The sequence below is a fragment of the Podarcis tiliguerta genome, assembly GCF_965153285.1.
Source record: "Podarcis tiliguerta genome assembly, chromosome: 8".
Lineage (NCBI taxonomy): Eukaryota > Metazoa > Chordata > Lepidosauria > Squamata > Lacertidae > Podarcis > Podarcis tiliguerta.
The window spans coordinates 3,747,476-3,759,604 of record NC_139541.1 but is presented as its reverse complement, the minus strand read 5'-3'; the positions used below and the strand labels follow the sequence as shown (position 1 = coordinate 3,759,604).

The window sequence follows — 12,129 nt, the reverse complement described above, 5'->3', positions numbered from 1 at the left end:
ATAGAATCACAGAGTTGGAAGGGACCTAAAGCATTGTCTAGTCCAACCCCCTGCAAGGCAGGAATCACAATAAAGAATGCCTGACAGATGGTGTTGGGTCACTGTTGCCAACTTGTGCATGAAATGGATGAGACAGAGTGGGCCAAAATCTGATCCATGGTCAATGATTTTGGAACTCCATTTATAATAACAATAATACCTTTACTGTGTCCAATGAAATTAACCAATTTAAGCTCTAGTCAGGCCTTCTCCAGCTGCTCTCCAGCTTTTTGGGGCTACAGCTCCCATCAGCACCAGCCAGCATGGGTTTGCCATTGTTCTGATGATGTATGAGAAGTTGAAGAAGCCCTAGTAGCAGGGAAGTGGCAGCTGAGGACCCTTATTTCATTTTGTGTAATGCTTAAAACTGGCCTGACGTGCTCCCAGACCAGGCACAGGCAAACTCCGGCCCTCCAGATGTTTTGGAACTACAATCCCCATCATCCCTAGCTAACAGGACCAGTGGTCAGAGATGATGGGAATTGTAGTCTCAAAACATCTGGAGGGTCGGAGTTTGCCTATGCCTGTCCTAGATCTCTGACAGCTGCTTTCAAGGGGCTTGCAAATAAAGCTTCTGGAGCCCTTTTGGCATTAATGCAGTGTAAGATGGGAAAGGCTTGGTCTGGTGGACCAAATTGGCGTAATTAAGCCTGAAGGCATGGGTGGCAATGTTGCTGTGGCTTTTCACCATCTTACTAAGACCTGCCTTTTCTCCCAGGCCAGCTAATACTGCCTTAGGTCTAGATGCTTTTGTACACCTCATGGTCTTAGTGCAGTAACGTTGTTTTTATTGCATGGAAATGCTTTTAACTGACCTTGGTCTGTTGAAATACCTTAACAGTGGTACCTTGGGTTACATACGCTTCAGGTTACATACACTTCAGGTTACAGACTCTGCTAACCCAGAAATAGTACCTCGGGTTAAGAACTTTGCTTCAGGATGGGAACAGAAATCGTGCTCCGGCGGCGCAGCGGCAGCGCAAGGCTCCATTAGCTAAAGTGGTGCTTCAGGTTAAGAACAGTTTCAGGTTAAGAATGGACCTCCGGAACAAATTAAGTACATAACCAGAGGTACCACTGTATATTGTTGTACAATTCTTTGGGGCTTCTGGTGAAAAATGGTTTACAAATCTATGAAATAAATAAATCAAATAAAAAATAACTTCCATGAGTAGCCTTGTTGGTTTATTTGAAAAAGATCCCAAAGTCATAGGAGAGCAATAAATTTATTAGGACCAAGTGAAATGTCACAAACAACATGGCCATTCTTTCTGCAGGATTTTTCTCTGTGCTGTTTTGTTTTGCCCCAGACTGTTTTAGCAGATCACTGAGGCTGCTACCTTTAATTAAGGTTTAAGGATGCAGTCCTAACTAGGGCTGGGTGATATCTGCTTTCCAACATCGTAATATATCGCCAGCTAAACTTCATGATGTGGCGGTATATGACGATGTCAGAAAGGAGATGGGGAGGAAGAATGCAGTTTCCAGCCCTGGATACAATTAGCATCACCCTGTGCAGCTTCTACCTCTTCCTGGCAAGGCTGGGCAGGTGATACTACCCTGGGCAGAGCACAGCAGCCAGGGCACCACATGGCCTGGCACTGGAACTGCCAGCCACAGCTCGCCCCAATGATAGTCTCTCACTGTACAAGCGGCGGCTACCACAAACCACTGTTCTGCTCTGCGCAAGGAGGAATGGAGGGAGGAAGCGGCACTCACATGGCCAGGGAAATAAATGAAGGCACTGGCTTGCAGGCAGGCAAACCCCTACTCCTGAGGCCAGCGGCTGGGCTGTGGGGTGTGAGTGGGTGGGTGTGAGCAAGGCCAGAGATTAGTGATACATTGTCTGATTGGAAATTTTAAAATCGCTCTCGTAATTTTAAATTTAAACCAGTTTCAGGCAACGTATCAATACATTGCCCAGGCCTAGTCCCAACCATGTCTACTTAGAGGTAAAGTCCCATGTAATGGAGCTAACTCCCAGATAAGTGAGGTGAAGATATTTGCAACGTTAGTTAATTAACTGGTGAAAGCAGTTTCAGCTGAGAGAGGCTACATAGATAGCTAGCTGCTGCTATTTTGGTTCCAGTTTGTTATTGTTATAAATACAGTGGTAGCTCGGGTTAAATATGCTTCAGGTTACATATGCTTCAGGTTACAGACTCCGCTAATCCAGAAATAGTACCTCGGGTTAAGAACTTTGCTTCAGGATGAGAACAGAAATCGTGCTCCGGCAGCGTGGCAGCAGCAGGAGGCCCTATTAGCGAAAGTGGTGCTTCAGGTTAAGAACAGTTTCATGTTAAGAACGGACCTCCGGAACGAATTAAGTACTTAACCTGAGGAACCACTGTATAACATTATTTTATTAGGAAACAGAAGATATTGGCAGCCATCCTCTTTTTCCATCAATGAGTTGTAGTTTTTGTTTACTAAATTGTAGGTTATCTTATGACAAAGGATGCTGGGAGCTCCCAGCTAGTTGGTATGGGATTCATTAGAACTGGCTTATTAAGATGGGAATGTGGACCATTTGGGAGCCTTTCAGAGATGCAGAGCTGAAGGCATTCCTGTTTTTCAGTCAGATACCTTTGTTGTGCTCTGTGGAAACAGAAAACAGAAGCACTTTGTTTTCAGAGCTGGGAGGGAAGGAGGAGAAATAAGTTCTGAGCTCAGGTCAGGGTTGCCATTTGAGCAGTGAAAAATTTTGTATTTGTAGCTAACCTTAATTACTAGGTCAGCAGACCCGAGATCTTAACCAGGAGGGCTTTCCTGATCTTGCTTAGGGCCTCTAGATGTGGCTGCACTTTTGTCTGGGGTTGCAAATATCAGCCTGGGACCAGTCCTTTTTGCTACTCCAAGTAGGTGAGAGGTCCCTGCCACTTTAGGATCTCCTGCATGTTTCTTAAGGCATTTGAATGAATATCATGAAATACACAGCAGTATTGCAGAGGGAGGTCTGCACATCTTTTAGCTTGTACTTTTGCTTCTTTGACACTACTTATATATAAAATGCCACCAGCTCTCAAGGAGCCAACAGGGAGAACAGGTCATTTGCAGAACAGAGAATGACAGTGATATGGCTGCTAACTTACAGTTAGTTTCTTTATTAAGGAAGCAGAACAGAGAAAACACTGAGACTTCTAAGGGTTGCTGCTAATTAGATTAGGCATCCCCAAACTCGGCCCTCCAGATGTTTTGGGACTACAGTTCCCATCATCCCTGACCACTGGTCCTGTTAGCTAGGGATGATGGGAGTTGTAGTCCCAAAACATCTAGAGGACAGAGTTTGGGGATGCCTGATCCAGATGAACCAGTTGCCTGGACTGGCTTGTAACTCCCCCCCCCCCCCCTCACTCTCTAATCCTCTGTGTCAAGCACCTTCCTAAGGGACCTTCTCTGTTTCTGCCTGGATCTCTGCTCTGTGACATGCAGTAGATGCCTTGTTCTGGGGGGGGGGAGGGGGGTTTGCAGGCTGTCCGCAGAGAAGCTGTCAGGGTGGCTCTGTGGTGGGGCTGCCAAGTCTGATTCCTGTGGGCACTCACCTCTCTTCCATCTGTGGAGGCAGAGCGTAGCCATTGTGGCTGGTACCCATCTCCCTCCCCTCCCTGGTCAGGCTTGGAATTGAGCTTGCAGAAAGAAGCCACAAACAGCAGAGTTCCCCTCTTACTTGGAGAATTAGTATAACGCTTAGCCTGTTCTTGGTGATGTCACGGGGAAGGCAACAGAGTCAGGCGTCTCCCACAGCTTCCCCTATGAAACTCCAACCAGCCTGCCTGCCTAACTGACCTTTCTTGCTGCTGCTGCGGTGGCAGCAAGGGAGTAGTTGGGACTGGAGAACCTCCAGCCAATGACCTCCAGTTATTGGACTCTGTCAGCCTCAGCCGGCCTGGCCAGTGAGTCAGGAGAATGGGAGTTGTAGTCCAGCAACATCTGGAGGCACCAGTCCTCTACTCCTAGAATAAAGGAAATTCATTTCTTTGAAAATAATTTTAGGCCACTTTTGAGCATAAGCTTCGCAAAGTAGTTTGTAATTTATCATGTTGTGTAAATCACAGTGCAGTTTAAAATCCCAGTTGTGTTTTGGTGAGCTGTGCGTCTGCTCTCTCGCTCCCTACCCCCTCGTTTTTGCAGTTTCAGTGGGGCATCTGACCAAGGGCTTCATTCTGCCCACCTTCAGCTTAACAAATTTTCAGTTACACCTGCTATAAAAAGGCAAAGACACCGAGGTGAAATAATTCATCTGGTTTTGTTTTTAAACAGAGCAAATAGTGGAAAAAGACGAAGGGCCCTATTACACCCACCTGGGATCTGGACCAACTGTGGCAGCCATCAGGGAACTCATGGAAGAACGGTAAGTTGCAAAACATGTGCAGTTTAAAAAGATTTCTTCTCTTTTCTTTTTTAAAATTCTTGCATCAACATAGATAAGCTTCAACACTTTGATCCTGTGATCTTTGTAACTCCCTATAAAAGGGAGCCAATAGGAAAAGGGTGCAGATGCCCCATAATTTTTTAAAAAAGTTTTTAAAACAGGCATTTTCAGCAGAAGAGGTATTGCACAAAACAGCTGTGTTAAAAATAGAAATTTTCCCTTGTCAGGTATAGGAGGTGGGGAAGGAAAAGAAAGTAAGAATAAGGTTTTTATGCAAGTGACTCCAAATCCTTGCCTGACTTGGAGTGACACAAATTTTATATATTTACTGAAGTTCTGTGCAAATCTGTAATATTGAAAAACTTACATTTAAAAGAAGAATGAAAAGGAATGTGTGTCTGACAGGTGTGCAAATACCTGTGCACATGTCCCCAGTAGACTTTTCTGTGATTCTGTGGGAATCTGGAATATTGGAAAACTTGTAGTTCAAAATTAAATTAAAGAAGTGTTTACACACAAAGAACCAAATACTTGCACACAGTGCCCATAACGGGCCTCAGGCGTTTGGAACTTACAGTGTGTGTGTGGGGGGGAAGTACGGTACTATTTGGGAGCCAGTGTGGTGTAGTGGTTAGAGCAGGCATAGGCAAACTGCCCTCCAGATGTTCTGGGACTACAACTCCCATCATCCCTCGCTAACAGGACCAGTGGTCAGAGATTATGGGAATTGTAGTCTCAAAACATCTGGAGGGCTGAGGTTGAGGAAGCCTGGCCTAACCTATCTTGAAGGGGTGATGGCAATTGGATGACCATGTATGCCACCATGAGCTCGTTGGAGAAAAAGGTGGGATATTAATGCAACAAGCAAACAGCAGCACACAGCATGAATACATCCCATCAGGCGCTACCCACTAGTGTGGACAGGAAGCACCAAGATGGGCTTGGGAGGCATAATAATTTTGAAAGCGCTCATAGATGGTTGAAGGTATACAAATGTGAATGTGGAAACAGTGATCCATATATGCCTGAAACCTTGAATGTCCTAGTGTTCATAGAATCATAGAATCATAGAGTTGGAAGAGACCACAAGGACCATCGAGTCCAACCCCCTGCCAAGCAGGAAACACCATCAGAGCACTCCTGACATATGGTTGTCAAGCCTCTGCTTAAAGACCTCCAAAGAAGGAGACTCCACCACACTCCTTGGCAGCAATTTCCACTGTCGAACAGCTCTTACTGTCAGGAAGTTCTTCCTAATGTTTAGGTGGAATCTTCTTTCTTGTAGTTTGGATCCATTGCTCCGTGTCCGCTTCTCTGGAGCAGCAGAAAACAACCTTTCTCCCTCCTTTTATATATTTGAACATGGCTATCATATCACCCCTTAGCCTCCTCTTCTCCAGGCTAAACATGCCCAGCTCCCTTAGCCGTTCCTCATAAGGCATCGTTTCCAGGCCTTTGACCATTTTGGTTGCCCTCCTCTGGACACGTTCCAGTTTGTCAGTGTCCTTCTTGAACTGTGGTGCCCAGAACTGGACACAGTACTCCAGGTGAGGTCTGACCAGAGCAGAATACACTGGCACTATTACTTCCCTTGATCTAGATGCTATACTCCTATTGATGCAGCCCAGAATTGCATTGGCTTTTTTAGTTGCTGCGTCACACTGTTGGCTCATGTCAAGTTTGTGGTCAACCAAGACTCCTAGATCCTTTTCACATGTACTGCTCTCAAGCCAGGTGTCACCCATCTTGTATTTGTGCCTCTCATTTTTTTTGCCCAAGTGCAATACTTTAGTGTTGGTGCAGCCTTGGTGGAGATTCCTCTGCCTCTGGACCTACAGACCTCTCTGCCTCTTCTCCTTTCTGCTTTAGCCCTTAGTGCTGCAGGCGTACAGTCTCAGTCCTCTGTTTTGACTGGCAGGTCCATATATGCTGAGTCAGGCATTCAGCCCAAAGACAAAGGGCCTGAGCAGACCTCTTCATTTTCCTGTTATATGGCAACATGCATTGTGGTCTGAAACCAGCCAACCCAGTTGAACCGATCTGAACTTGTTTGTGTGTTACTGATCCTGATCACTCTTTCCCACCACCTAGACTTTTAAAAACGCATGAGAAAACAGTTTAAACATACTAGCAAATTGGTTTCCTCCTTTAGAGAGAAGGGTTTTAATATAAATTATACTACACAAATTATATATGTGTATGTAAAAGTAACAGTTGTTGAAGTCTGTTATCTCTTAGTTGGTTGCCTCCAACTAAGTTCCATTCACAGTAGAAGCATTGAAACTAACGGGCCTGTGTTAGTCATGTCCATTCATTTCAATGGATCTTCTCTGAGTAGGACCCACTGATATTATTTACATGGGGTGGGGGGGGGCAGCACACATCTTTTTTGCATATTCAGATTCAGTAAAAGTAAACCCTTCAATTTTAAATTTGGTTAAATTTTTTTTTAAAGGGAAGATACGCCTCTAATCTTTAGATTATTAAAAAAACCTCCCAAATTAAGGTGTTGTTGTTTTTTTTTTAAAAGGTTTAATAATTACTTGTGAAATGTGGTAGAAATCTATTGGAAGACAACATATGTCCTACTTCGCAGGGTTGGTGTGGGGATTTAATTAAGCAAGGGGAGAACCATGTACTTCACCTTGAGCTCCTTGGAGAAAACGGTGGGATATAAATACAATAAAGTAAATAAATAAATAAAATCCGCATGAGTTTTCTGAGAAGGGAGGAGGGAGCATGCAGCTTGTTTCTCATCCTCCAAATCATGGTTTGGAGAATTGTTTGAAGACTGCCATGTTTTAAAAAAGGGAAGGTTGGGCTGAGGCTCACATCCTCTCAGCACTAAAAATGTAAGATGTTCAGGTACTTCTTTTAATTGTTGCCAGTAGAAGTGTTGTCTCCCTGGCTCATCCAGAAGGTCATTTGAATTTTAAGTATAACATACAAGAAAGAGGTGCTTTTCCCCTATTGTTTCCATTGAGGAGATTTACCCAGGCAACAGGGAGGGTTAGTGCTGCAGACTGCTTGCAGGTGGGCCGACACATGTTCAGACTCATTAGGTTACTCCCCTGCAGTCGACTCATAGACTGCTGAAGAAGCTGAGTCACCTCTAAACACATTGCCACTGAATCACCATCGCAGGCAGCACAACCAGGGCTGGGAGGCTGACGATCCTAAAGGCGGAGGTGGGAAACGTACCTCTGTGCATCAATAACTGATATGAAGAACATCTCCCACGCTCAGTGAGTCCTTTTGAGAAGCACGTCTTCTGCAATAAAGTGAAATGCAACCTTTTCCCAGTGAATAGCAAAGCCCCAGTGTGTGACCTCCGGTATCCTGGAGATGCTGCTCTTTGGGAAGGTTGAGTTGCAATTAATAGAACTAAGGCAGTATTTGCCTGTCTCATAGCTATGATGCCCCGAAGCACTGGGATGGCAAAACAATAACCACGCCAAGCATTTTAGAGTACATGTTGGGTGAAACATACACAAACCAGTCCTGGCTTTCATAAGCCTTGCACTTGCATGTAGCCTCCCTTTGCTCTTCCTTTCACACCAGAAGCTGAACAAGTCATGTTTCATTTCCTAACCACAGCTTCCTGTTGCATCCAAACTCCTAAACTATGGTGAACAGCTCACATACGAGCTAGAATATTAAACCATGGTTTTGAAGTTAGCTTACTATCCTGGCTAGAAGGGCTGTGGCGCTGGGGTGCAAAGATCCGCCCGGCACCTGCCTCCCCAGGTTGCACAGTCCTAGGCACGCAGGAGGGTGGAGTTGGCTGGCCGTCTCAGCGTCTTGCTGGCTCGGTCGCCCCTGAACTTGCAGCACAGAACCACCCGCAGCAGAAGAGCCCACTGTGGCGCTCCGACCAACAGGCCAGCTCTTCCCCGGACTCAACTCTTGGGCCCCGGACTCTTGGCCTTCCACCCCTGAGATCCCAGTGCCCAGGTGCCCCGCACCCCTAGCGCCTATGGGTAAGATGGCCCTGCTGGCTAGTTTGAAAGCCATTTGGCAAGTGGAAGCCCAACCCACCTTGTAATCTTTCTCCAGTCTTTCAGGAAGAGGTTTCACTCAGATAGTCCTCTAGAGCAGAGCTCTCAGTCATGTGCCCTGTTTGTCTTCCTAATGTTGTGACTTTTCCAACCAGGTATGGTGAGAAGGGAAAAGCCATCAGAATTGAAAAAGTGATCTACACAGGGAAGGAAGGAAAGAGCTCCCGCGGCTGCCCCATCGCGAAGTGGGTAAGTGGCTGCCCTCCTTTCCCCTGGCATTTAGCATTTATCCCAGAAACCTGGCCGAATAGCAGTTCCTATGCAGTCACTGCCAGCAAACAAGAATGTTCCCAAATTCTGCCCAAAAGACCCTCAATAACTCTCATTGCAGGAATAGTGGAAGGAAGATACAATTTCATAGTGGTGGTGGTGGTAGTGGAGGAGGAGGAGGAGGAGGAGAGGGGCAAGGGCTCTCAGCTAGGATGCCACTTCACTCCAGTTGCTTGGGCAAAGCAATGGAGGAAGGTGTCTACAGTCCACTTATGGTCTTTCCAGAGGGATCCGGCTGGCCACCATGGGAAACAAGATGCTGGACTGGGTGGGCTTTTGGTAGTCTGATCCAGCAGTTAGGTGTCTCTTACGCTCAGGCATTGATGTAGAGACTGTCACCAGCCAGCAAAAGTGCAGCACTGCCATGCCAGGGCAGTCAGCAGCAACTGCAGTTCCTTCAATTGTATGGAAAATAAGTCTACAATGTGTCGCTTTGTCCCATTAATGTTGACTTCTCTTTGGGCAGTTCTGGCCAAGAGGCTGGGCAGCCCCTCTGGCCTCTTTGGGGGAGGATGGCAGGGTGAGGTTGGAGGCTGTATTTTCCTTAACCAAGCAGTACCCTCTCCTGTTTTCCAGGTCATCAGGAGGCACAACTTAGAGGAGAAGCTCTTGTGCCTGGTGCGACATCGTGCTGGTCATCACTGCCAGAATGCTGTCATCATTATCTTGATTCTGGCCTGGGAGGGGATCCCTCGTGCCCTGGGGGACACCCTGTACCAGGAGCTCACTGACACGCTCACGAAATATGGAAACCCCACCACCCGGCGATGTGGGCTGAACGACGAGTAAGTTCCTTTAGCCCTGGCCAGGCTCCTGGAGACAAGAGGCTGGTGGGACACAGCATTTTCTCAGAGATCCTGGCCGGGAGGAGACAAAGCAGCTAACCACAGCCCTGTTCTGCTTGTGTGTGTGTGTTTATTTGCCCATGGTTTACTCTGCAATATGAAGTTTGCCTCACTTCCCTGAGCAATGGAATTGATTTACTGAAAGTTTCCTTGGACTGGGGAGAGGCGGGTCCTTTATTGACTCCTGGTTTCTGCTTCTGAAGAGGTGAACATGTTACCTCAAAAACTAACAAGTTTCTCCTGCTTTCCCTCCTTCCTTCTCTCCCCCGACTACCATTGATCAGGGGCCAATTAGAAGATCCTTAGGTCCATATCATTTTATTTTTTTAATAAGATTTTTATTGGGTATTTTATACTTATAACAAGAAAGACAATAAAAAATAAACAAAAGAAAAAGAAAAAAGCAATACATAAATTCAACAAACAATACATCCGCAATAGAAACTGAAATAAAAACAATACAACAATACAACATAAGAAAAAGAAACAAAAGTAAAAACACATACCCAAATTTTATATCCACATCTTTCATTAGCTTATTTCCTCGACTTCCTCGCACCTCCCTTTTTTGTATTCTAGTTCAAGTTATCTAATTCAACAAATCCTTTCCCTCTTCTTCAATTTAATCTTTAATTTATCATAATACAATTTAAAAAGATCCTTAGGTCCATATCAAACTTGCCCCCTCCAGACCAACATTTTGAGCTCTTCCCTGCTTAAAATTATCAGATTCAGTGATAGCGGGAATTGGCAACCCCTTTTTAAAAACAACAATCTTGACATGAGACAAAAAAATACTAGAACCACACCAATGGAACCGCCCCCACCAGAGCACTTTTACCTTCTGGAGCTGTTGTGCCAAATGGGCCTTAACCCTCCCAAGCAAGGCAAAGGGTTTTCTTAATTTTTAAGTTCTTTGCCTTGCTTACCAGCTCCGGGAGGCTCTCATAGGGATGTGTGAGACATCATGAGAGCCTCTCAGAGCCCACATGAGAGCCTTCCAGTAAGCAAGACAGAGATAAAATAAAACTTTATTCACATTAGCCAGTGGCCATAGCAACAGTAAAACATTACAGTATACGCAGAAAAGGAAATTTGATATAAGAGCACAATTTAAAGTCCTGAATCAGCTGTCAGTTAGTGGCCCTTATTCTGATTGCCTCTGCTATGAACCTAGCAACCTTTGCTGTTATCTGCTCATTTTGATCTGACAGAAGAAAGGACATTGTGGCCGTGGCTGAGCGCCCTGGGATGGTTAGTACGAGTGGGGTGATGATCTCATTCCTCAGGTCTTTGTAGAGAGTGCAAGACAGGAGGACGTGTGCCGATGTTTTGATGCTACCATCTCCACAGGGGCAAAGACATTTCTCAGGTGGGATCTTTTGAAATCGACCCTCAAGTACCGCAGATGGCAAAACATCCAGTCTTGCAAGTGTAAAAGCACGTCTGTATTTTGGGATAATAAGTTTGTGTAGATATGGGGCCAGAGAATCAAAATGGAGAGGTGGAAAATGAACATACCAAGGGCAGAATTTCCTTATAGTGGCTGGGTTGTTCTGATGCTCGATATCTTTTACACGTTGACCAATTAGACTGTTTGCTTTAGTAGGGCCCATAGTGAGTAGGTGTTGTGGGGATAGGCCGCAAGAGTAAAGTTTTTGATAGATGGTTTTAAGCCAGGCACTTTTATGGGAGTCTTGAAGTACTAGGGATAGTAAACCGGGGAGATTTGAGTTTAGGCGGAGCAAGAAGTTAAGAGTTCTTTGCCAAGTCTGTACTTCTACTGAAGGGAGACTCGCCTCCAGTCTCAGTGATGCGTTTGGGACGCATGGCGGTACAGAAAAAATCTGCCTTAGAAACTTTGATTGAACAGCTTCCAAAGTGCTAAGGTGGTTACCAGTCCAAATCTGAGCCCCGTATAGTAGCTGTGCTAGGGGTTTAGATTGGAAGACTTCTAGGGCTGATGGTATATGTTTGCCACCCTTTGTATGGAAAAAGCAAGTCAATGTCTTGGCACTTTGGGATGCTTTTTCTTTTGCACATTTTGGTGTGCTCCCCGTGACCCCGTGGACTGGAAGATAAGGCCCAAATATTTGACCTGTTCAATTGGCTGTTTGTCCATACGCCAACTGTGGGGCCTATATTTTCTTGAGAAAACCATAACTTTGGTTTTCTGATAGTTTACGACCATGTGTTCTCTCTGGCAATACACTGAGAATTCTCTTATCAATCTTATTAGGCCCATTTTTGTTTGGGATAAGAGGACTGTGTCATCAGCATTTAATCGTACAAAGATTGGTTTTGAGGCCAGTTTAGGGGCATGGAACTCTGGAGATGGCCATGTCATTTATGCATAGGTTGAAGAGTGGCGGAGCTAAAATGCATCCTTGCTTGAATTCCTTTGTGGCTGGTACGGATCCTGTAAGTTGGCCATTTGTAGAGCAACGCACTTTCAGCACAGTGTCTTTATAAAGGCAGTTAATCAGATATAATAATCTTTTGTCTATGCTTGAGGTGTTCAGTTTAGGCCATAGTCTTACTCGTG

The 12,129-nt window shown here is 45.3% G+C and overlaps 1 protein-coding gene across 6 annotated transcripts in view; it reads left to right on the top strand.

Moving 5' to 3' along the window:
- The window catches only part of TET3 (tet methylcytosine dioxygenase 3), a 105,311-nt gene that overhangs the window by 74,137 nt on the left and 19,045 nt on the right, over window positions 1-12,129 (top strand). For all 6 annotated transcript variants that reach the window (XM_083453566.1, XM_083453567.1, XM_083453568.1 and 3 more), the window contains 3 exons: window positions 4,300-4,390; window positions 8,565-8,658; window positions 9,316-9,524. In XM_083453566.1, coding sequence (XP_083309692.1) covers window positions 4,300-4,390; window positions 8,565-8,658; window positions 9,316-9,524 — 394 coding nt within the window. The remainder of the gene's footprint in view (window positions 1-4,299; window positions 4,391-8,564; window positions 8,659-9,315; window positions 9,525-12,129) is intronic.